The sequence below is a fragment of the Dermacentor variabilis genome, chromosome 1, assembly GCF_050947875.1.
Source record: "Dermacentor variabilis isolate Ectoservices chromosome 1, ASM5094787v1, whole genome shotgun sequence".
Lineage (NCBI taxonomy): Eukaryota > Metazoa > Arthropoda > Arachnida > Ixodida > Ixodidae > Dermacentor > Dermacentor variabilis.
Genome location: NC_134568.1, coordinates 220,818,503 through 220,845,032, shown reverse-complemented (window position 1 = coordinate 220,845,032; position 26,530 = coordinate 220,818,503). Strand labels below are relative to the sequence as shown.

Below are 26,530 nucleotides of genomic sequence, written 5' to 3'. Positions count from 1 at the left end.
ACCTGTGGCAAGTTGCTTTTTCATTCACTTTAACTTCCATTAATTCATTGTTTCTTTATTTCATTTATTAAGCACAAGCAATTTCCCCTATGTTGTCCTTGGTGTCAGTGTTTGTTGGCTTCTTATGATATGACTAATAAAAATTGGGCCCCTCAGTTAACCCCCTTTCTTCTCATTGATTACATAACGAGGGTCTCGAATCCGGCAACACTGATGCCTTCAGGTAGCATATGTGGGTTTATTGACCAGCTGCCTTCACCCAAAAAGATCACGTTCTCGTGACCCCTGCGGCAAAAAGGACGTTCCACGTTCGCCGCCAAGGTCTGTGAGTGGTGGCGCTGGCTAACACTCCCAGGGTTCTACTAGGACACATAAATACCCAAGAAAGTAGATGGGAAAACGGTGCCGCGGTAGCTCAATTGGTAGAGCATCGCACGCGAAATGCGAAGATTGTGGGTTCCGTTCCCACCTGCGGCAAGTTGTTTTTTCATCTACTTTAATTTCCATTAATTTATTGTTTCTTTATTTCATTTATTAAGCACAAGTAATTTCCCCTATGTTGTCCTTGGTGTCAGTGTTTGTTGATTTCTTATGATATGAACAGTAGAACAGGTTACTTATCAAACTAAAAAATCAAAACTTGACATTTTGAGATTGTTGCAGGGTACAGATATGCATACACTAAACAGAGACAAGGCAAAGGCCACTGTGACGAGGGAACGAAAAAGATGAAAGCTACAATGAAGTATGGCGACACGGTTGGGCCACATGCTCACGGGACATGGACCAGTGGCGCTCGCAAGATGTGGTGTGGTGTGCTGCGATTAGATGTGCGAGAAGTGCATACCCAAAAGGTGCGATGACGGGATGGACAACGAGAGAACGGGCGGCAGTGGCCATGAGCCAACGAGACCAGATGCAGCCGACATCCCTAGCGACCCTGCTATGGAGCGCTGCTACCATGCTATGGAGCGAGCGAACAAAGCAACCATCCAGGCACCACTGAATACGAGCGTGGTCAAAGGCTGCCTGCATTCCTTGCATTCTGGTGCTACCAGGAGCTATGAGTGGAAATCGAGGGTGGCTATTCAATTGCAAAATGCAAGGCCCAAGTGTGTATAGGCATCTGGGACAATGATTAGGCAACCCTGACCTGGTACATGTCATCGCCCCTGTCTCCACCACCATCACTATTTGATGCCTTCCCTGCCACCGCCAGTGGGAGCCAGTGCCAACAGCACCAACCACACCACACTTGCCCATCCGAGTTCACGTGAACAGACACGCAAAACGCATGAACACTTTGTGTTCACTTGTAGGCCGTACTAATTCGTATGTTAAGAGTTCACAATGGAACTCGTAGTTACTGTTGTAGAGAATGCGCCAAGTCATTCCCCCAGCAGCTGCGAGCTGTTGTACATTAAAGCCTTAAGTGGCTCATGAGTCAACAAATGCCTTGTCCATCATTATCGAAAAATTGACAGTCTTGCTCTACGGCACAAAAATTCAATGGCACCAAAATTGATGGTGCCACCCCTGACCTAAATACTAAATACTGAGAAAGAGTAACTTGAAACAGCACATTCTAGATGCATGTGCATGTTTTGGTCAGCAGCTTGGCTGACCCACAGCTGTCAAGCCTACATGCCAATATCATGAGACCACGCCAATCACATGATTCCATATTAACTCTTCCTGTACTGCGCCCATTGGGCATCGTTAGCCCGCTAACGATGGTTTGAAACGCTGCTTTCGAGACCTTCCGCGCCATAGAACATGAAGGAGAACTATATTCATGTTTTCTAAGCAGTTTGCTTTTCCCCCCACTAGGCGTTAATTTTTGAACGCACTCCAAAGTTTTGCGATCGTCAAAGTAGGAAGAAAAAATGGCCATCTCCGGAAGCAGTGCACATGCTTAAAAAGATAGCGGATACTGTGATTCCGCTGCGTCTGTGGCTGATTTTATCGATGGATTGATCAGGAGCAAGTCTGAGGATGCTGCCTTTTCATCGGACTTTGATCCTAAGAGCGACAATGACACAAGCCAGTCTGGAACATCGGCGGCCACAGTCCAGCACGCCAAACTGTAGTGCTTGCACTTAAGTTTTTATAGTGGAATACCTGTTCAATGAAAAATATTTTCTTTTTTTCGGAGTGCCTATAGATGGCAATATATTTTGTATATCCCATATTTTTTTTTACTTTTCTTAGAAGATACAAGCATGTCTTTACAAACTTTGTTCAATTTTATTCCACAATCTTGATTCTGGCAATTTATATTTTTTTTATGACATATTTATCATTAATAAAACTTTTTATGCGTGAAAAGTGCATTCATTCTGTTTTTTGGTTATGGATTACGCAAACTATTGAGTGCATTAGTACCTTCAGAAAAAAAATCTGGTGTAACCTACAAGAAACACCTATTTTCCCCATGGTAGGGAAAGAGTTAACGACAGTACGAACCAAGTATTTGTAATATAGCATTGTTCTTGTGACACATATTGGCTGGCACAACAAGCCACCGACAGGGCATCAAAATTTACAGCATCACACTGGTGTTCCTTTGCACATACCCGGTCAATCTTTAAACTTAATTTGTTCACCCTGCTAATGCAAGCAAGCATGCTTAGAATAAATATTGCATATAACGAAATTATCTTCATGTCAGATGCCACTTCCTTATAACACAGTTTAACTGCATTCTGCCAGTAAAAACATATGGTGCCAAAACATAAAGGACAATTAAGAAACTTGAGAGGAAGCTAAGGACCACAATAGAAGCAATGGAACAGAAATGGTGAAGCATTCAGACAGGAAGACAGCAGTAGAGATAAGAGAGCAAATGCAGGTAGGCAATGTTATAGAGGGTGTCTACCAAGTTGACATTTCCAAATTCCCTGAGTTTTCCATGTTTTCCCCAAGTGCCTTTGCAAAATTCCCGGAGTGATGCAGAACTACATTTTATGTCAAGACGGGCTAAACCCGTATCGCCTGATGCTGCTACTCTCTAATAAGCATATGAAAATTGTATTTAAAAAAACAACTTAATCCAATTTGAATACTAAGGAGTAGTGTTTGTTATTCCAAAAGAGAATAGAAAGGAGGGGTTAGTAAAATGCACAGCAAATAAAATGTCTTCGAAAAAAATTGCAAATCGAGTCGGACATTCTCAAATACAAATAAAAAGATGCGCACAGAAGCAAATATTTTCGAATATGAGCTATTTCTATCAACTGATAGCAAGCTCAGTGGTATGAGGCCCGAATATTGTCACAATTGAGATTCCCTTTCAACAGCTCGTAAGTCAACCTAAACTGCCCTGACATACTCTCAGCCCGTGCACGACGCCTCAGTGTTGTGTTTCACTGCTTTAAAGAGTTTATTTTGGTTTGGATGAGGGACACATGCATCTCGGCATCAGCCAACACTTTGTTTTTTGAGCTCAAGCTCCTTCAAAACGGTGGCAGCACACTTCCTTTCCCGTTCATTCCTCAATGAGTAGGTCCTTTCTGTTCTTGTCCTCCTTCCGCCACTCGTCCGCCCCACAGACTATTTGAATCAGCTTCTTGGTCAATTGCACAGTCCTTGTCCGATTTTTCGAACTCCCTTGGGGCCGCGAAAACGTCAGAAAAATCGGCAAGTTGGAAAAAATAAATGCATGTCATTTACTGCCCTTAAGGGCTCAAACCGCCACAGGCACATTCGAAAACGCTCTGAAGGCCTGTCGGTACACGTATTAGGCATATTGGTGCTCGTACTGTGACAGTAAATACCGGGCGAACGCATGCATAATTAAGGAATACATACTGTGTCCCATGGCAATAGCCCCTTCCCACACTTGTTATGCTTCACTGCAATAATTTTGCGTACGCTTCACCAAGTAACACTTCTGTACAGAGGCGAAGCTGACTTTCAAGAACAGGAATTATGCAACGCACCGTGCTTTCCAAGCTTCTAGACCACAAAGGCGGAGTCCTTGCCATTGCTGACAGCAGCGAATTCTTTCAATAAAAAACACGGCACCCAACGGCAAGAAGCTTTATAGCGAACGTCAAAGCAGCTAGGCCTAGCGTTGCCGCAGTGGTGACTACGGCTGCCAAAGGGGCTGCGTGCAAGAGCGCTGGTTCGAGGCGGCAAGGTAATCAAAACGGCAGCGGTGGTGGCTTTGATTATTGCTGTTTTGGACCCGTGGACACGGCAAAACGTCCGGAAAATCGGACGGTGAAGAGTTCTTGCGTCCGAAATTTCAGACGTTCTGATACATTGACTCTGTGGGGTAGGTGCTGGTGCCGCGAAGCCGTCCAAATTATTGGGAATCCGGAAAGTCAATCGTTGACTGTACACTGGCAACTCCTCCAGCCAACGACAGGGCGTCGAAGACGATTCATTATGATTCCTGTCTGTTACTTGAGCCAGCATTAGCTCGACTTTCGACCCTTTCAATGAAATTACAGCAAATTTTCCCTGTTAGAAGCACAAATTACCCGAGTTTTCCCCGAGTTTTTCCAGACTACACAAAAATCCCTGAGAATTCCCAGTTTTCCCGGTTGGTAGACACCCTGGTTGTAGGAAGAAGAGTTGGCCAAGCAAGTGAAGAACCATGCACAATAAATGCACGTTTTGAACCAAATAAGTACAATCAAATGCCTCCATAACGAAGTGCTCGGGACCTCCAGAATCCTGTTATACAGGTCACTTCATTGTAAAAGTCATATACTGTATACCGGTCACAATAGGGCAGGCTAAGCACGTTCAATAAGAAATGCCACTAATTTTTCTGTGGACATTTTGTCTAACAGAATGTATGACTGCAGCCAACCTTATTGCACCTAGGTTTACAGCCTGCTCCGCCGCAAAACGCAGGAGCTACCGCAAAGTAAAGCTGCAGATCGTCAAATGTGACTTTCACCTTTCTTGCGATCAAAATTCTTGGTTTGCCTGCAGAATCTTTATTACTGTTGCCTTCGTTGACATTCGTATCCTTTCCACCTTAAATGGCTTTCAAGACGTCGTTGATCATTAGTTACACTAACATCATCACATCGTCATCAACTGTGACGTGTTTGTCAAGTCATCACACCAATCGATGCGTTCTAACAAGTAGCGTACCAGTTGTACAAGTTCTGGAGCAGTGCAGTAGGCCTACTTCTGTTATTGGCATGCTCATCAAGTGCACTGCCATTAGCACACCTTGGTGACATCTTCTGAGGGCAGTGGAGGAACTGCTAAGCGGCATTTATTGTAAAGCAACAAATCAGCCGCCGGGGATGCCTAAATTCCTTCATTTGTGCAGGCATATTCGTTGTAGTGGTATACATAGTAAAGGCGTTCACAATGCACAAAATATTGTAACTTGGCAGGGACATAGTCCATCCTTTCTTACGCAGGTCATTTCGCTGTAGAGGCATTTGACTGTATGACCTCGACAAACTAGCTAGGGTGCTGAATATCTCTCTCACCAACGCACATGCACACAAACACTCAACTTCAGTTATTAGGCCCATCGGTTCTTACAATTTTTTATGTTATTCAACGCCTTTCCTAAATACTGAAAAGGGCTCAGGCTTTAAAAAGGTACATTATTTTGAACTCTGAAATGCTGTTCATCACACAATTGCACATCAATGTGTCACTGGTGCCCAGATTAAAGCTATGGGAGTCATGCCAAAGTGCTGGCCATCTTCAGATAAGCATGAAATGCTGTCAAGTTGCCCAGGATAAAAAACTGTTTCAGCAACTGTGGTATCATGCAACCATTCAACAGAGTAAACATGTAAGAGATGTTTAAGTTGTGAACTGCTTTTCAAAACTAAGCCAATTCTGGACATCAATGTGAAAGAATGTTTGAACACTGATGCAAAAGAAGGCATCTGAGCCATCTACTGTTGATCAAAAAGCTAACTTTACCCACATCATAACAAGGTGAAGCTTCAAGATAATAGCAACTGTGATAACAAAGAGGTCTAATAGCCAAAGCTGATTGCAGTTAACATGAATGGTATTTTCTCTCACAGAATGGTTCTTTGTGCCTAAAGGCTTCAAGTACATTTTAGAAAATCGTCTGCACAACGTCAATCTGCAAGTATTATTTATTTCAATGTGAATTTTGAGCAAATCCTTTATCTGAAACTTGAATGCCACCTTCAATGACTTAATTTATTGCTAAGCTTTCTTTCCTAAATAGCCAAGCCGCAGTGCACTTCAGCCATGTCTTATGAAGCAGCTCAATAAGTTGATTGTGATCAGTGCTTGTCAAGCTTATTTTTTTCCTCCCCATCTGAAGCAGAAGCTGACAAAGATGCACAAACGCACCAGCAAGAATGAGAAAACTGCTGCACCAACATCAGAGGATGCAAACTTTATGCAAGGGCATTGCAATCAAATTCTTATTGCCATTAAAGCAGCCACAAAAATACACTACACAGCAAAGGATCAAGCTGCTCCTGCCAGATCAAGGAAGCTCACACCTGCTCCTATTTAAATTTTGCTGTGTGCCTGTACTATAATGAACACGCCTAACTAAAGCACTACTGAAGTAGCAGGACAGCAAGTGACACAGCATTTCATTTTACTTGCAGCTTTCACACATGTCACATTTATGGAGACCATTTATGTAGACTGCTGCTGTGCCTGTGCAAAGAATTTACTTAAGAGATGCAGACACAAATTTTCATTAGTTGTACTACTAACTATAGCACTACTATAGCACCACCAGTTGTACTACTAGCTATCTCTAAAGTTGACAAGGACTGCATTAGGAAAATATTAGTTGAAGGAATAGCTAGGTAAAATGCCTTTTTTATTTTTCAGATCACAAATACAAGTGGACAAAGAATGTCAGAACTGTTCAAATTTCTCTTAATGTAATGTCCCTCTTACGTACAAAAATATCTGATGTCATGAGCTTGTGTGCACCACAAAGGCACATATTACATAAGGTTTGCTGCCAACAAGCCTTCTAAACAAGCTTACTTAGGTGGCTTATCGCTAGCTTAGCCACCGATGATTGAGTTCAGCAGCTGAGCAGGCTGTCGTTGCAACTTTGTTGGCTCTCATGATTTTCATGATGTCACACACAAATCATATCATATGCATGAGGAGTTCTTGCCTACAGGAAATTGAAGACAGAAATAGTGCAGTAGAAGTTCCTAAATATTAAGCTACGCCAGTGCAATGACACTACTGTGGTCCCGAAGTACACACACATTATTCAAAAGAACCCACAACCTATAAACTATGCCCTTAAATTTTAACTCCAGCAAAACATTATACGCTTCACTAAATAATGAACATTCTTCACAAATATGCAAAATCTCTGCAAATCTGCAAATATTCAAGGTGCTAGATTTGTAGGTAATATTCAAGCGACCCTGGAGATGACTTGCAAAACTGATTAAGGATCTGAAGCAGCAAAGTCTAAGCAAAGGGCTGAAGGTTAATATGCAGAAACAGAGTAATGCTGTATGGCATGAAAAAAGGAACAAGATGTAATCATTAACACTCATTCTCCAAAAACAGTATACAGGTACATTTATATATGTAAAGTAGCCACAGCACACCCAGATCATGAGAAGAAAGTCTGCAGAAAAATAGAAGTATTATTCTGAAGGGTATTTGGAAGGCACTCTCAAGTAATGGATGACAGATTACTAATTTTTTTAAAGAGAAAAGTACATAATTGGTGCAACCTGCCAGTATTAACCATGAGGTTGAAACTTGAAAGGAAAGTAAGGGCTACACACAACAGGTGACGAAATCGAAAATAATAGGGATAATATTAAGAGCTAGATGGCAATACAAGATTAGAAAACAAATGTGGGCAGACAAAATTTAGTAGAGATCATTAGGCGGGTTTAGCAATGAGTAGAACAGATAACCAGCGGTCTATTAGAATACCAGAATTGGTGCCAAAAGAAATGCAAAGAAAGATGAGATTAAAATAGTGTCAGCTCATGTGGGAGAGATAGGCGAAGGCCTTCATGCTGTATCATCATCATCATCACCATCATCATCATAATTTTCACTTAACTCTAATGGAGCATCAGAAAGGAGAAGAGGATAAAGTGCTTACAAAGCATGGCGCAAAGAAACTAGTAAAAAATTGTGTGTAATGACAATAGTTAAAAAAAAAGAACAAAAGAAAACAATGCAAAGTTAGCCTCAGTTAAAGATCTTATTGCAACAATTATGGAAATATATACCGAACTAAAGCTAAGCAAAATACAAAGAAATTAAATTAAATTCAGGAGTTTTACATGCCAAAGCCACAATCTGATTATGAGGCACGCTGAAGTGGGGGACTCCGAATTAATTTTGACCACCTGGGGATCTTTAACGTGCACCCAATGGATGGTACACAAGCATTTTAGAGTGCAGCTCTTAAGCTCCCGTTCCTGTGGCAAGCTTCGGTGTAACCGAGCAAACGAGCGCAGCAAAAGATTAAAGTGCACGCGGAGCGCAGCGGGGGATGAACGACGCGAGGAAAGCGGAGAGGAGGGCGTGTGAAACCATAAGGCAGAAAGCGGAGGAGGGTATGGCGAAAGCGTGAGAAGTAAAGCGTAGTGTGGCGACGATGGCTACAAGATGGCGCTAGAGTAGCGCGTGTCATCTGGGAGGTCTGGTGGTGGCTGCTGTGAATCGCACCAGCGCATCAACTATGCGCTGGCTCTCATGATCTCCAGATAAGCAAGGGAGTCTCGCTGCATTTTGCTCCATTTGCGATGTGCCGCACGAGACAATTGTTCGTGCCAGCCAATATATCGCAAAATGAAAACAAGTATAGAGCTGTGCTCAAATTTCGCACCAGGCAGTATCGTAATCGTTGTTGAATTTTTCGCATTCGGCCTCCATCAGAATGTGGCCGTCGCAGCCGAGATCAAACTTTCAACCTTGAGCTCAGCAGCAGAATGCCATAGCCAAGCAAGCAGTATGATGATGATAAAATTAAGGTAAATAATGCATGGTCATTAACAGAAGCATTCTTAGGGAATCAGAAAATTTGTTACATAAAAATTCCACTACTCTATCCCACAGCACAGTTACCCGGCAAGCTATCTGAGCAACCCTGTATACCACACTTCTTCCTGAAATAAAGAATGAACAAGAAGTGAAAGGACCAGTCCTTCTGATTGCTTTGGCCATTTTAGTTTTGGTAAATCAATGCTGCCATACTGAAAAGTGTAGGCCTTGTATATGAAAATTTCCTCTTTTTTACACAGAAAGAGCATGATCATGCTACCAATGTGAGTTCTGTACAACTTCCCTGATGATTGCACAGAGTTTCTTACAAAAATTAATTGAGTACTCTGGCACTAGTGACTATGGGAGCTGCAAGAATGGCGGTTCAGCCAACATGGGAATGATGTGCCACTACGTGGATCGGCCTCAATTTCATCCTTCTGGCTCAAACAGTGTTACGACTTTGCATATTGGCCATTTTCACCAACATACTGCATTATAAATGCAGCAATTCACAGTGATTATGCATGTACGCAGTGACTTGCTGTGTTTATAAACTGATAAGTGCTTGGAATTTTAGTAAGATAATTTTCTCCCTTCCAAATGTACATTTTAATACTTACGCTACACAAATAAAAGTTTGGTTGGTTATGTCTCATTATCCATTTACTTTCATAATGGCATTATATTTACTTCTGTAATTAGTCAAATGTAATAATAATTATACTTTTTTAATAGCACGTCTGTAGCTGATTTGAATTAGTACTGCTAAACATAAACCTATACTATGTTTGCTATTTTTTATTTTTTACATTTGTTGCAACTGTTGTTTATATATTTACTTATACGCTGCAGAGGAGGTCCCATTACAGTCTTTGACCTCGGGACCTCCTCCTGTATAATATTCCCTTGTACTGTATCTTGCTTATTAATAATAAAACCTCATTCATAATAAATAATGCCACAAGAAGGTTTCAATCCAAAAGCACTAAATCCATGTGTTACTAGCCATCACTCCTAGGTTCAGCTGAATAATTGCAGTGCCAGAGTTCCCTCTAGTACTGTATTTGCTCAATTCTAACGCGCCCTCGATTGTAACACGCACCCTTTTTCCGTGACCTAAAGAAAGAAAAGTCCTTTACAGTACCGCGCATCTCATTATTTCGTACAGAAATAAAACTTTCTCTCATGTGGAAAAACAAAGATTTACTCCCAATGCACTAAAGTTGCGAATAATAAAAAAAGTCGCAGTTTCGCCCGAAAGGTAAAGCATCGATTGCGATAGCAAATTTGTAGGCAGATAGTAGTTTTATCGGCCGTATGAACTTTTAAACATTCGCTTCCTAACTAAGAAGCAAGGTGTCACACGCGCACAAGCAAACATGAACATGTCTCACTCAATGACCGCGGAAACTTTTTATGAGAATGCTGGAATGAGGAGGTGCGGTAGCAGAAGCTTGCAACTTGACCTTTGTGCGGCCTCTCACTTCAACGTGAACTAAATGAGGAGAACACAGCACAGTGCACCTAGATGCGTAGACTGTCTCCATATAGCAGATCACTTTCAAGATAGGGGCCGCGCGATCGTGCCTACACAGCAGCCGCCGGAGTAGAACGCCTCTCCTGTTTGCGCCAGCCCAGCAAGCAAGTTTCGGAAACTCCAAACGCCCGTGATGCGGCCTGATTTCTGCCCGTCTCCGCACACATAAACACTTTCCTTCTAATTGCGGCATCGTGATGAACACTTGGCGTGTTTTCGCAGTCGGCACTTCCATGCTGATAGAGGAAACGCAGAAAACGGGAACACAGATGGTGGACTAACCTAAGCATACATACTACACACAGCACATGGAGGAAGCTACGGCAGCTAGGCTCGAAGCGCGTACGAGTCAGCCATCTTGAAATGCCGATGGACATATGGTAACACAGATTTAGGGTCGTACTTGATTCTAATGCGCACACAATTTTTGGACCCGTTTTATATGGAAAAAAAGTGCACATTAGATTCGAGTAAATACGGTAACTTTTTAAAAGAAACTATGGATGCTTGTAAACTGGCCTTAACACTATGCACTAGACAGTACTGTAAGAAATCTGCCACATTAACAGCCCAAGGTAGCAACAACAAAGCACTCACTTAGTATGTATGATCTGTACATTTCACTGTTACTTACGTTGAAAAGGTGATCGAGGTACTGATAGTAGAGCCTCATGTGCTCATGACGACAGCTCCCATCAACAATCAGCTGGCTTCCAAGCTGTTCATTCATTAAGACATAAATAGAAGCATGTGAAACATTTGTAAACACATGTACATCATTTCAAGTTCATTACTTTGATAAGCTCATTTGATGGTCATGTAAAAGCGTGCTTGAAACCAGGAAGCCTGGATGGCACCCTACCCGGCTTGTTGTAGAGTAGCCTCTGGCCAAGTGCATTAAAGGGACACTAAAGAACAACACTAAATTAGTTTACACTGGCATTCTTTCAAGGGCTCCATTTTCATTTCTATGGCAGAAAGGTTTGACTTCAGAGAAAATAAAGGTTGAAGTTTCCCTTCTTGAATTTTGCATGAAAACCACTAAGTCAGTAGGTCAGTGTTATGCCATGAATTTCAAATTATTTTACTGTACTTGGCCTGTTCCCATGTGGAGTAAGTTTCTCAAAATCAATTAGGCTGAGACCCCAGTTCCTTTAAAATACAATGGAATCTTTATTTATTGATAAAATTTTAATTCATAGCAGATGTTGTCCTAATTGAGGATGTCACAGGCAGCTAGTGTGGGAACTTCAAGATAGAGCAGTGCTCTCACATAGTTTTTTTTTTTTTCACCTTTACTGACTTTCTAAGTCACATTTTCAATGTTCTAGAAGTGCTTAAATTGTTCTAGAATCTTGCTTAACTTAGTATTTCTCTTTAATGTCACCTTTAACAGGCAATATTACCCTTCCAAGAACTGAAATTTGGGCGAGTTTTTACGTATACATGTTTGCCTTAATAGCACAAGGAAGACAACAACATGACATTCTGTCGTCTTCTCTTGTGTCGTCATCTTCTTTGTGCTATTAAGGCAAACAATATCGATCCCAAATGCAGCAGCCTTTCTCTACTGCATACATAAAACTAAGCTCTCAAAATTATTTCCATAGCTTAACTAAGAGGAGAAATTATTGACAGTCTAGAAAATATTAATTGTGCGATATTACAATAGTAAACAAAGAAGACTAACATGATTACAGCTGTAGGCTTACAATAACATGTTTTAGCACAGCAGAGCAAGACATGATATGCTACACAGAGATGCGTACTAGCACGCAACAGTCCATACATGTGCACAGGGGGCCCACACAGGCATATACTACCAATAACTCACCCATCTTGCTGCAGTGCTCTAATAGAGCCAAGGGGTCAGATGAACATGCCCAGTGTATTTGTACAAATAAGTCTCCACAAATCTGCATTATAGTAGTGGACAGGGTCATAGGCTTACTTTAAGGCATCGTTACTTTTACCCTTCACTTCATTTGCACTTCCTTACAGACTCTGATCCTCTCCTACACATGCATATCTGCATTCTCCCTTTTACATAGCAAGAATGGCTTTCCCACACAACTCAGGCGCCTGGTGGTTGAGCTCAGCACATACAGAAGTGATGAAGCAGGCAGAAATCTACCATTAACTAACACTTTACTTAAAATGAAAAAAAAAGGCCTTTCTTGAAGGCTTTAATAACAATTTTCATTGAATACACCATCAGGTTTACAATAACGTGCTATATATCAACACAAGTCTAAATAAATGTACTTCCAAAGGTATAAATTTCAAAAGCAGATAAGGGAAAGTAATATTATTTGTGAAAAACTAACTTTACTTAAATGTACAGGAAATGCTTACAATAATGTTCTGATACTATAAAAAGGTATTTTTTTATTTCAACATGTTTTCCCTTCAATTTCCTAAGCCAATTAAATTTTGTTCTATATCATCAGCGATGTGTGCTACAAAAAATATTTTTGCTTAGTGGAAACTGCCTCTTTGTAGTAGATGCCACAAATATTGGGCAAAATGTCACACTCTGCTTAGCTGAAGGAAGCAAATCTCCATCATACGCTGTAGAGAAACTGCAATTAGGAGATATATTATTGCTAACTTTTCTATGACATCTCAATCAGCACAGTAAATTAGTCAGCTGTCAAAAGGTAGAAAACAAAACTCACTGCTGAACAGCTGACAACTGTCCAGGATGGTTCTCCATCGTCCAAATTAAAATCCCATGATCTGACATGATCTTCAGACTCACTGATGCTAGCAGTATCCAAACAATCATTTGAGGGCACAACAGCATTGCAAGAGTGATGTCGTTAGCACAAGGGGCCAGCTACCAGACGGCCTATAATTTTCACAATCACAAAGTGCACACCTCTGTGTGCTCGCTAACAATCACTGCCGAATGGCAAAAGCAAACTACTACTCAGAAAATAAAAGTTCACTCTTTACACTGCTTTCTAGATGGTACATCAAGTCCACAAGGGCACCAAAAGCATTGAAATTGCATGTATCATTCATGGGTTGCTCATGACCCACGTTCAATGGCCATGGCAAGGGAATAGTTATATACAGATCCCAATTCCAAATACAACATGAAGCCCTTTTTCAAGCTGATAATTTCACAAAATCTTGCATTAGTGATGCAAGATTTTATGCAAGAATATAATAATTATATTCATGAAAAACATGGTTTGTTGTCAGCACTGTACCATACACACTGGACAATAATAGGATAAGAAAAGCAAAATCAGCATTTCCAACTGCTCATTGAGTGACAGCAAAAAGCTGTCTAGTAGACACACTGAAAATAGATCAAGCACATTCATTCCACTTCAATGGGCTTCAATTTATTGAACACTGATGATAGCAGACGACACACTGAGCATTCTGCGTTGTCACTTGCATAGCTACCAAAGCTGCCAAGAGGAGCAAGAAAACACCAATTCTGGTAGACGACAAATGGCAGCCATGAGGCAGCAGTTGGCATTTAGAAACTTCATTTTAATTACCAAAGAGCTCAGCGATAGGGCGAAGGAACTACTCTTGTCATGTAGCACTGACATTGATACCCTTCATATCAATGGTGAGATCTTCATTGGACCACAAGTAGATGCCCTATGAGATATTTTTGCTTTTAACACTTGCTTTTCCCTGATGTTGCAGTGATGCACTTGAATGCCATGTCAATTTTCCGGTTCACTACACTTAAGGTGCATTAATTTTTTTTTCATGTTTACGTTTCCTTGTCAACATAATAATTTTCACACTTCAACATGACTGCAATGAAAGGCAACTAGTGTTACATTCGACGAGATTAAATTAAAAATTATATTCGGGGGTTTTATGTGCCAAAACAACAATACGATTATGAAGCACACTGTAGTGGGGGACTCCAGATTAATTTTGACATCCTCAGATTCTTTAATGTGCACCTCATGCACAGTACACAAGCGTTTTGGCATTCTGTCCCCATCAAAATGCAGCTGCCATGGCCGGGATTCGATCCTGCGCCCTCGGGCTTAGCAGTACAAACATTTTATGTGATAAGCAACCAGTAAAATTTACTTGTAACAGACGAAAAATCCAACTATGAAAGCATTGCAATAAAACTTAAGTTGGGACAAGTTGGTAAATTGTATTTTGAAGGTAAAAAAATTCAGCGCAAACACCCAGGTCAACCCACAAAGAAGAGACGAGACAAGCACAGGCGCTGACTAACAACTGCTTTATCCTTCTTGCGACGACACATATATGCACCCTTAACCACTCTACCACGCATGTGCATACAACACAAGACATAGAAATACTCATGTCACATTAGAGCTAGTTACCGAAGACGTATTCACAAGAAGTTATGTTCGGCTGAGTACAGGGTCAAGGAAGTATCACTGATACAGATATCTGCTTTTTTCTTTATGTGGAAAGCCTCCAAGGGCAGCCACGTGTTCTTATTTGTGCTTCTGCCGAGAATCAACATCTCATCAAATCGTGGTTTACAATTGCAGCAAGAATTAAGATGGGCAACAAGATGTGCACCTTCAGGGTGTCTACCAAGTTGACAATTCCAAATTCCCTGAGTTTTCCAGGTTTTCCCTGAGTGCCTTTGCAATATTCCCTGAGTGACTTAGAACTTTGTTTGATGTCAAGACGGGCTTCCTACATCATGTCGCCCAATGGTGTCACGCTCTAGTAAGCATGTTAAAAATAGAAAACGTTATCCAGTTTAAATAGAAAGGGGTAGTGTTTAATTTATTCAAAAAGAAAACAGAATGGGGGGTTAGTAAAATGCAGAGTGAATAAAATATCTTCAAAAGACATAGTAAAAATTGCAAATCGAGTCGAACATTCTCAAATACAAATAAAAAAGAGATGCATACAGAATATTTTCGAATATGAGCTATTTCTGTCAATGGATAGCAAGCTAACCAGTATGAGGTCCGAACTTTATCACAAGTGAGATTCTCTTGCAACAGCTGGTAAGTCAACCTCAACTGTCCTAATATACTCTCAGCCCGCGCACAACACCTCAGTGTTGCGGTGGTTCACTGTTTTTAAAGAGCTTTTTCTTGCTCGGATAAGGGACACCTGCATTTCGGCGTCAGCCAACACTTCGCTTTTAGAGTGCAAGCTCCTTCAAAAAAGCGGTGGCATGCTTTCTTTCCCGTTCATTGCTCAATACGTATGTCCTTTGTCTTCTTGTTCTCCTTCGGCTGCGCGTTCGCCACAGGACTATTTGAAGCATCCTCTTGAACAATTGTACAGTCAGCGTACAATTTTTTGGACTCCGGTTATGAAAACGTCCGAAAAAAATGCATGCATGTTTTTTACAACCCTTAAGGGCTGAAATCGCCACAGGCACCCTCAAAAAAGCTCTGAAGACCTGTCAGTACACTTATTGGGCATATCGGTGCTCATACTGTGACAGGAGATGGCGGGTGCATGTGTGTATAGTTAAGGAATACATACTGTGTCCCGTGACAGTTGCCCCTTCCCATACTTATGCTTCACAGCATAACATTTCTGTAATGAAGCGAAGCTGAATTTCGGGAACCGGCATTCTGCAACGCGCCGTGCTTTCCGAACTTCAAAGCCAATCGCAATGACCACAAAGGCGGTGTGGGTGCCATTGCTGACAGCGGCGAATTCTTTCAATGAAAAACACGGCACAGAACGGCAAGAAGCTTAATACCGAACCTCGAAGCAGCTAGGCCTAGCATTGCCGTGGTGGTGCCTACGGCTGCCAGCGGATCTGCGTGAGAGTGTGCCTCGAGGCGGCGAGGTTATCAAAATGGCGGTGGTTGTGGCTTTTATTAATGCAGTTTCGGACCTGTGGTCACGGCAAAAGTCCGGAAAATCTGACGGCGAAGGGTTCTTGCATCCGAAATTTCAGACGTTCTTATACATTGAACCTATGTGGCCGCGAAGTCATCCGAATTATCTGGCGTCCGGAAAGTCGCTCGTTGACTGTACTCTGGCAACTCCTCCAGCCGACAACGCGGCGTCAAAGACCATTCGTTACTATTCCTCTCTGTTACTCGAGCCAGCATTACCGCGACTTTCGTTCCCTTTCAGTAAAATTAGATAATTTTCCCTGATAGAGGCACAAATTCCCTGAGTTTTCCCTGAGTTTTTCCAGACTACTAAATATCCCTGAGAATTCCCTGTTTTCCCGGTTGGTAGACACCCTGACCTTTGTCTGCATTATTATTTACTTTCTGCTCATGTTCGCCAAGTCGCTCATTGATACATCGCCCTGTCTGCCCGATGTAAGTCTTTCCACATGAGAGAGAGAACGCATAAACCACAATGGTGAAACATAACATGTGGGAGATTCCGTGCTTGATTTGGCAACCTTGCTTGCTGTCACCGCAAGTACGGGAGCACAGCTTGGCAAGCTTGTTCGGCGCAGGAAACGCCAGGGTGACACCATGCCTGCTAGCAACTCTATTGAGTTGAGTTCAGGCCTGTGGTGGTGCCTTATCTTCATAGCCTGGTGCCAAAAGTCAGCAGGTTTCAGGTAATGGTTAGGTGGTGGCAAAAGTCAGGTAGAGTGGTTAAAGGTATATATATGCATTGTCACAAGAAGAATAAAGCAGTTGTTAGTCAGCGCCTGTGCTTGTCTCGTCTCTTCTTTGTGGGTTGTCCCGAGTGTTTGCATTGAATTTTTTCACCTTCAAAATATGAAAATATTTATATGGGGAACTTCTTTCAGGGGTCACAGGAAAGATTATTATTAATGTAATTTATGGCAAGCCCCTAAGAGTAGTAAGGCTTTTTTTGTTACCGCCAAGCTGATACAACTGAAAAGTTCAACACTCACCCCACCCAAACCACGGCTTTCAAACAAAGAGTAGCACAGTCTCCATAACAAGCACCATAAAGTGCAGTGCCTGATGGAGGTGCAATGGTGCCACCATCATATGGTGCACTCTCGTTGCAGCAGGAAGGTGAATGCCTTTTAAAAATGGTGCCTTGGGTAACACAAAATTCTAGTGATAGTGTTCACACGTCAGTCCCTTAACTGCCTACAAGAATTCCTAAAGAAAAGCATTAGCAACTGAATTATTATTTAAACTGAAGAGTAGCAAAAATGTTGCACCAACCTTGAAAAACTGATGAATAACTGCTTGGTGAGCCCTGGATAGAACAGGAAAGCCCCTTTTGTTGGTCAGGAAGACTGAGGTGCTTATCACAATACACCGGACAGGTTCCCCCAACCAGCGACGCAGTGTCTGCTCGGACGGCACGTCAGCCGTCAGTCGAAGTGCTACACCTATGCGTTTTTCTGCGCCAGCCACACTCCTAATGACATTCCACCTGGAAAACCAGACTCTTTAAGGCCATTATTTCAATATTTCCAGCAATGTGTAAAATTCAAGAGAAAGAAAAATGTTTTGCATATCTTTGTCGATTCAATGCAAACAAAGCTTGTGAAACAATTCATGCTGATGGCTCACATCTGTTGCCCAGGCTGTTCTCACTGTTACTAACAGGTTACGTTTCGTGCAATGAATAAATGCAAGCTGAAGAGCTCTAAAGTCATCAGCAGTAACCTGGTTAAACATATTAACGCTGATTAACTCTTGTATATTTAACTGAAAACAGCATTCATAAAATAAATGAAAAACATAGTTTTAGTTTGTCCATTTGAAAGAGGCTGTTATCAATGCAAAACCTCCATAATTAAAGCAGCAATTATGAGCTAGGAAATGGGTTGGACTTATCCATCCAAACGATTTGAAAATTTCAAGATGTCAAGCATAAACAGGTGACTTGGTTTATACAACCTGCTTGCTCATGGAGTGTTTTAGACTACTGCTCACAACAATTGAATTTTTGTATAATTAAGGGGGGACGAGGAACTTCAAGAAACTTTTTTATTTTTTACACACTTTGACTGAAATTTCTACATTTAATAGAGTGTTTTAGAATGGGGGCCCCAACGGTTTGAGGCCCCAAAGAGCTTTGTGGGTGTTAGCGTTGGGGCATGCAGAAGTGAAGAGATCTGCGTTTAGGGCTTTGCGTTTGCGGATAGCATCTTCTGCTGATAACGCCACTATACGGCGTCAAAGAAAAGGTATTAGAGATAATTAAATAAAATATATTTTATGATAAGAATAGTAATTTTGACGTTCGTGTTTTAATGTTTAACTACAATTTAGAGGTTATTCTATTAGCAGCAAACAATTATTTGCGCTTAGTTTTTAGTAACAAACTTTACGTGCCTTCCGCAGCCAAACTAAGCCGTGTTAGGCCTACGAGCCATGAAATCCACAATCGAATTCAGAATCAGTGGCATCTAATGAATCAATCTTCATAACACACGCTAGTAGCGATACTACAGTCACTTCTCCTAGCTTGCGAACTTCACGCGTTACCACGAATTGAGCCCAGTTTGGTGCTAGGTTAGAGCCGTCGCTTTGATGGGTGCCGCCATGTTTGTTTACGCAAATCTTTTGGGGCAGCTTTTGGGGCTCCTGCTAAATCAGTGAAATAGCATGTCCGACGCAAAACCCAAACGCAGTTTGCGTCTTGCACATGCGCAGAGGCTTCGACACTATTTCTTTCGGACCCCAAACATTTGGGGCTCCTATTCTAAAACTCTTTAATGTACTTTTGCCAGCTGATTTCAAAAATGCAATTTTGTTGTTTTTATAACGAATATTTTGTATGACATCCAAAATAGGATGTCCTTTGTTTGTAGTCTAATTAGCTAATTAACAGAAACTTGCACAATAACATACAGCACACTGAATCAATTGTGAATTTTCATAGTGTGTCGCAAGCTATAAATAATTGTTTTAGGCCATTTTGAAGCAAAGTTACAGGTTGTCAAACTTAAGTCATAAAAAATGCCCACCTTGATAATTGAAAGCATGGCAGTTTAGGCGAGTTGGTATGTCATGACTTTTTTAGGCTTGTAGCGCAGCTCAGAAAGAGCAAAGAAGGAAGGTGGAAGGGGTAATGAAAGGGAATGGAGAACAGAGTGAGTGCTCACTCTGTTCTCCGTTCCTTTTCATTACCCCTTCCACTTTCCTTTTTTGCTCTTTCTGAGCTGCGCTACAAGCCTAAAAAGTCATTGATAATCGAAGAATATCAATATCAACTTGCTATTTCAAGTCTTTTCATTCAGTTTTATGCAAAGGGCCTTTTATTAATGAACACATTTAAAGAAGACTCTGTATATCCCACCCCCTGGATAATGTGTAATAACTGATAGTCGATAGCTTTGATGTATTTGTATTTTTGTAATTTGATATTCCGCTGCTTTTTTTAACATTACGAAAGGTCCCCCTACAGTGCTTACACTATGGGACCTTTTTTCTGTACTAAATATCTATACTTTTGTATCTGCACTAAGTATTCAATAAACATCAATTCAAAGGTACTTGTGGTGTTTATTACAGCAGGTACTCCAAGAGTGATGCAATGTTTTCAGGTTGGCTTGACTACATAAACATTTGCTCAGCTAGCTGGCTGAAGGAGAATAATGAGACACTTGCACACAAAGAAAGGTGTGACTTCTAGTATGAGCCAAACTGCTGTATGCCAAGGCAGAATTTTATGCAGCACTTTTTGTGCAACATATTTTAAGTCTTTGCCAAAATGGAGATCGACGAACAGATCAAACAAAGGCTCAATATCAAACATCTTGTGAAATCGGGCAAGAATGGCGCAGAAATTCATCAAATGTTCCGAAAGGCCTATAGAAAGAATGCCCTAAAGAAAAGAACTCTGTTCAAGTAGGTCCAGTGTTTTTGGGAAGGGCATAGGGAAGATTTGCGCCAAGATGGTGCCAAAACTGCTGACTCCAGAGCAAAAGTTGTGATGAAAAGAATGTTGCATTGAGAGGAAAACTTCAGACAACAACGATGAATTTTTGCAAAGGGGTGTCAGCAGCGACAAAACTTAGGTTTACAAATATGACATCCGAGTTGAAGTCACAGAGCAAGGAGTGGAAAAAGAAACATGAGCCAAGACCAAAAAAAAGTGCGAAAGAACAGAGCAAAAATTAAAATAATGTTGATTGTGTTTTGATTGTAATGGAATTGTGCATCATGCATTTGTGCCTGAAGGTTAAACTAACAATGCAGCTTCCTACATGGTGGTCCTGAAGCGTCCGAGATACTGTGTGTGCCACATGCAACCAAATTTGTCAAAAGAGGGGTGCTAGATTTTGCACCACAATAATGCCCCTGTGCACTCTGCATGAACAGCACTTGAGTTTTTGGTACACAATTCTATCACAGTTCTGGTGCACCCTCCCTACTCACAAAATTTAGCCCCATGCAATTTTTCCCCCCAAATGCAAATTGGTGCTCTGGGGGCGGCAGCATTTGGTGGATGTGACAATTCAAAAGTAAACAACATCGCTTCTGAAGCACTAAACAGGAAAGGACGTCTAAGGGTGCTTCCAGCAATGGAACAAGTACAACCAGCGTATTATGTCCAATGGGGAGTATTTTGCAGGTAGCCACAAGTTATTGAAATGAATTTTTTCCAAACGTACTGCAAAACTTTTTAGACAGGCCTTATACATATGCAGATTACCACGTACAAAGGCAAATCAGAAAGTCTTTGCCCCTATTTTTTATTAGCCAAAATAAGGTACATACAGGTATAATTACAAATATACGTACTATTCTACGTACCTTACACTATTTTTTCACATAGTCCTCACACTGGCTGAGACATTAGTCCCATCACAGCACTAAATTTGAGATGCCCCTGTGGTCAGTCAGCAATGCACGCGGCCTTCCTGAACGCTCATTGTCATGCAAGTCTTCACGGCCTTTTGCGAGCTCACAACATCACTACCCTGCACTTCTCAAAGCCAGACACCTTTCTGTATACATGGGCTGTGTTTTCCTGTGGATTTCGATAGGCATTCATCCCTTGCTCCATAGAAAACAAATCGCACTTCGTTGCTCGTACACTGTGGACATGTGAAGCACAACCTACATCTTCAACAACTGACAGCAGCACCATGCCGCGGAGCTACCAGCAGATAAAGCCCGGCCAGTCCAACAAAGGTCCACCACTGGGAATGGATATGCTGACTTTGCATTTACAGCTGTAATTTAGCTAAAAAAAATAGGGGCAAAGACTTTCTGATTTGGCTCATACATTCCACTAACACCCAAGCAGAATGTTAAAATAATAAATTTTTATTTATTTTTTTATTTTATTTATACAAGTACCTGCAGCACCACAAGGGCATTATTGCAGGGGGGGGACAAATTGAAGAAAAATGAACATGTGACAAAAACTTGATACAGCTAAGCACAGGTGGTAAAAGTAACAAAATACGTAACATCGATGAGTCATCTCGACGGCAAAACGGTCTTCAGTGAAATGCGGTGCAAAATTGCAAGACAGAAATGGAAAGGGTACACTATCGCATGAAGTGCAATGCCAGCCAAATGATATAAAGAAAACGGGATGATATTATACTACGACAGACTGCATGACAATAAAGACAGAAACTCTGAACACGTTTTACAGAGAAAAATACATAATTATTTTTGCTGAAAGCTGAGTGGGTTGGTTACTGGCAATATGAAACATGATTACAGCACTAAAGGCAAAACACAAATATGAAATGCACAAGATGAACGCTGTTTCATAATGCCAAATTCGTAGGCTGCTTAAAGGCAAGGCATCCTTATTGAATGACAGGAAATTATTGAGCAGAGCTTAGTTACTCCATGCATTCACTCAGAAACTAGCACCTCTCTGCAACAACAGCGGCTCCCATGCAACAGAATCATTCGGCCACTTACATCTGGCCTTCTCCCTGAACTTTTGCGATTCACACAGGTGTAAAGTAGAAAACACTACACTTTGGCTATTCTGACATCAATCCAGGTATTTACAGTAAAAAAACTCACTTTAATGAAGTTGAAGGGGGGCCAAGATTGCTTTGATATATACCATTACTTTCTTACAAACACTGTCCACCCTCATGGAAAACACTGCTCTTCAAAGAGGGAGAGGGAGGCACTGCCGCATCAAATTGGAATCCCATGACGCATTTTCTGCAACTGAAAACAATGTGTGAAGAATGCCTGCATGCCTTTTTGTCTGTCTTAATAAATTGACAAGAAACCAGGTGAGCCAGCATTTATTGTAAGCCAGCATGCTATTTATGCCTCTGCCTTCAGAGAAGCAAGGAGTGAGAAGTACAAGCATGCATCCATTTCAATCCGTTGCACTCTCTACCTCCACAGGATTAGCAGAGCAAGCACGACTGTGGTAAACACAAGCATATGTCCCCTGAAATTTCTGCCTTTACAGTACTGGTACAGGTGTGCTAGACATGCATATGCATGTACACATATGCTTGTGTTCTGTTTTGGGTTCTGTTGTTTCCCCTTCCGTGCACCTGCAGACCGGAACTATAAAACTCTGGCTGGAACCGAAACTTGACAGCAGTGCTGCTAGTCTGTGTGACCGCTACTCGAGCCACTTTCCTGAAGCAGCTGTGAAAGAGCTGGTCCTAACAAGACAAAGGTTTGCAGGAAGATGGAGGCTTGAAGTGATCAACAGTAGAACAAGTGAAGCCACAAGCTGGAGCCAATATTTTGAAAGGCACACATTCCCCTATCGAAAAAGGAATGCCGTCAAACAAAAGATGTGTCAGGCTGGAGCCAATGTTTGGACAAGTTCCCTAGTCGAAACGCTGGCACCAGCTTGGGACATCTCTTGTTCGACCACTGTTGATCAGAGTAGGTCTTAGTAATGACCAACACCAGTACCCCGTGAAGCAAAAATAATCTACCAGACTAAACTGTTCTAGTGTTCTTATTTAGTATCCATTTAAACACTCTCGGAAGCCACATAAACAACACAAAAGTTTTAGAAGAATAAGATGTCAGGAACCTTAAACATCAATTATGTAAGTAAAAGTGATTAGATTCACATTTCGTTACCACATTGCTACAGTGGAGAAAAGGAAGAGTTCCTGTTCCTATAGTTGAGTGGCTGCAAAGGACAAACACACTGAATTCCTTGCAGTGGGGTCATTATAATATGATGGAGCATACCATTCCCAAGGGTCCTCATCATGACTTATTCTGTCAAGGTTGTTGTTGTCATCATTGTCACACTCACGGTCCTCTTTGGACAGTGAGCACAGGTGGCGCTGACTCTGTACAGAAGGTGCCTCCATGGGAATAACAAGCCAGGCCTGGAACATCAACTGCAAATTATAGGCATGATTACTCGACACTTAAACCAACCTGAATGTAAATTAAACCAAAATACAATGGCCAACTTACTAAAGTGAAAGGATGAGCCCGGTAGATGCTTGCCATGCAAAGAAGAAAGAAAGCAGCAGGAAAAAAAGCACCAATGCCATGCATATCTGTAAACAAGCCTCATGCAACACATACACAGCCCAGCAATCAATAGTCGTAAGAGGTCCTTATTTTAGTAAGTGCCCACATTAAGACCACGTGCAAACACTGACGCAAGTAGCAGGTACAAGGACACACCTTGCTCGAGTATTTTTTTCTTTCTTTCTAAAACACAGCTAGAAAGGACCTTTAGAAAGAGTGCATGCATGCAAGACACAGGGTCTGGGTGGTGCACACAGAGCATTGCCGATAAGATGAAGCACAGTGGAGCTAAAAAAGACAATGCTTGTTTGTTAGAAAATGGATTTATATCAAAGTCAGCATAGAAGAATGCAAACAAAACAGTCACTCGTAATCCCTCCCTGCAAAGGCTCAACTTTAAGCTGATCGAAATTCTGCTTCCCAACAAGGCAAATGTTTATTACACAGCATCTTTGAATATCCATTATGAGCTGAGTACACTGTGGGCATAGTGGGAGCACACTGCATGTGCAAGTAGCTACCTAACGTCTTAAGCCACCACCAGCCAGCACTAAAAGTCAAAGCTGCAGAACACAGGCCACATGCTTGCATGCTCCCTTTCTCAAGGTGCCCCCTTGATGTATAATCATCATAGTGATCTAAAAATGCATGCCCAGTAAGAACATGGTGTGATCAAAATCAATACAGTATTACCACAATGACATGGATGTATCAATTATACAGGAATAAATAAATTTTAGCATTAAACACAGGGCCTACTGCATAGAAAAAAGTTATGCTTCTTCCAAGGTCCTGTCAGCTTTCATCTAAAGCTAAACATTCATCCTTAGGTAAGTGCCATTCTCAACAACATCCTCACCAATAAGCAGTACTTACTGTGTCTAAATAAATAGTCTAATATAACAAGGTCTGCATGAACAAGCTCTTGCACACTGAATGTATTTGTTAATATCTTTTCTTCAGACTTATCACTGCCAGTTTGCAGCACACAAAAAATGACCGGCAATGCTACAAAAAACTAAACTTCTTCAATTTTCAGAGGCTGCCTACAATTTAAAAAAAAGGGAGGGGGGGGGGGTGCTTCTGTGAACAATCTCTGCCATCACACAAATTACATTGATTAGGATACCAAAGTGTTATGCTTTCTTTGGTTAAAACAAGAAGACAAAGAAGAGAAAAGAAAGAAAGAAAAAAATGCTTAACATAATGTAGTTTGTCCTTGTATACAAAACTATACCAAAATCTCCAAATGAAAGGCTTTATTCCGACATTCACCAACTGTCAGCAGGTATCAACTGCAATGCCCAACTTGTGAGAAACACGCGTAGGCAGTTCCTCATTAAAAAAATTGAATTCTGGAATGTAATTACATGCCAAAACCACGATATGATTATGAGACACACCATAATAGGGGACTCCAGATTAATTTTGACCGCCTGGGGTTTTTTTAATGTGCACCTATTGCACGGTACACACGCGTTTTTGCATTTCATCCCATCAAAATACTGCCACCATGGCCAGGATTTGATCCTGCACCTTTGGGCTTAGCAGCACAATGCCAAGACACTTGAGCCAGAAGCAGTCAGATCTTGGCCCACTGAAGCAACCATGGAAATAAGGCAGCCCACACCACAGCAAGCAAGCTCCTCTCTTCGCCCTGCTGCTGCGAGGTGCTCCCTCCCCTCCTGCCAATGAGTGCCAACTCCTCACATGAAGTAATTGTACCAGAAAATTCCACCATGCATGGCAAAACTTACTCCACACTCATCTACACAGCACCGCCGCCCCATTCATGCAGAAGAGTTATCCGCAATGCTACCCCCAACAAGTTGCCTGAAGATTTCATTAAGAGGTTCTGGAACTAAAAAGTTGAAATCCTGTCCCCCCAAACGATGGGAGGCAGTCACACATGCCCCAAATTGTTTACTACATGAGAGGTCTGTATCGTGCACCCTTCCCTGCCCCAAAGCCCAATTTTGCAGGACGTTCTTCAGCATTGGGCACAAGGCTGATGTTTGTCCACAAACCGGCATTGTCAAGCAAGAGATGTACAACCCTGCCCATCCCAGACCAAGAGCACATTGCTCTACCAGGTGCTCCCACCTCAGAAAAGACAGTCACACAAGTGACCCTTATTGGGAGGTTTTCCTTACTGCAGACAAAGCCCAGCGACAAACTGATTATTCCAAGTAACTTTGCCAATGCGAAGCTCAGCAACCCCCACAGGACTCTCAGGCACCCTCAGCCAAAATTCACCATTAAGAAGACCAAAGCACCTCCACCACACCACGAAGAAGCTGCAACAAAAGCAAACACCATGCTGCACCACGTTCGAGGACCTGCAGTGTCTCCATGGTACCATGAGAGTGGCTTGTTGGGCTAGTTGGTACATGGTTATACTAGGAGAATGCCAGCAAACTTGAGAGTAGCCACGTTCCTGTCTCTCTGTCTATGTCTGCCTCTCGATTTTTCTACTCTCAAGTTTGCTAGCATTCACCTAGTATATCCATGGTACCAACTCAATCCAGGTCTCGAAGATAGGCGAGCGCAAGTCAGCCACTCGGCCTACCCAACCCTACACCATCATCCCCAACCTCTACAGCATAAGAGCACATGCAGCAAAGTATGCACACTTAACGATAGCACAGCTCCTTCACGAATGAAGCTCGCACTGCACAAA

General features: G+C 41.8%; 1 protein-coding gene across 3 annotated transcripts in view; it reads right to left on the bottom strand.

Moving 5' to 3' along the window:
- Window positions 1-26,530, bottom strand: part of csul (protein arginine N-methyltransferase 5) — a 106,058-nt gene that overhangs the window by 29,397 nt on the left and 50,131 nt on the right. The window contains exons 5-7 of one of the 3 annotated variants that reach the window (XM_075669497.1): window positions 23,557-23,711; window positions 17,614-17,827; window positions 11,136-11,219 (exon numbers count right to left, since the gene is read on the bottom strand). In XM_075669497.1, coding sequence (XP_075525612.1) covers window positions 11,136-11,219; window positions 17,614-17,827; window positions 23,557-23,711 — 453 coding nt within the window. The remainder of the gene's footprint in view (window positions 1-11,135; window positions 11,220-17,613; window positions 17,828-23,556; window positions 23,712-26,530) is intronic. The other 2 variants (XM_075669514.1, XM_075669506.1) reach the window with 2 other exon arrangements.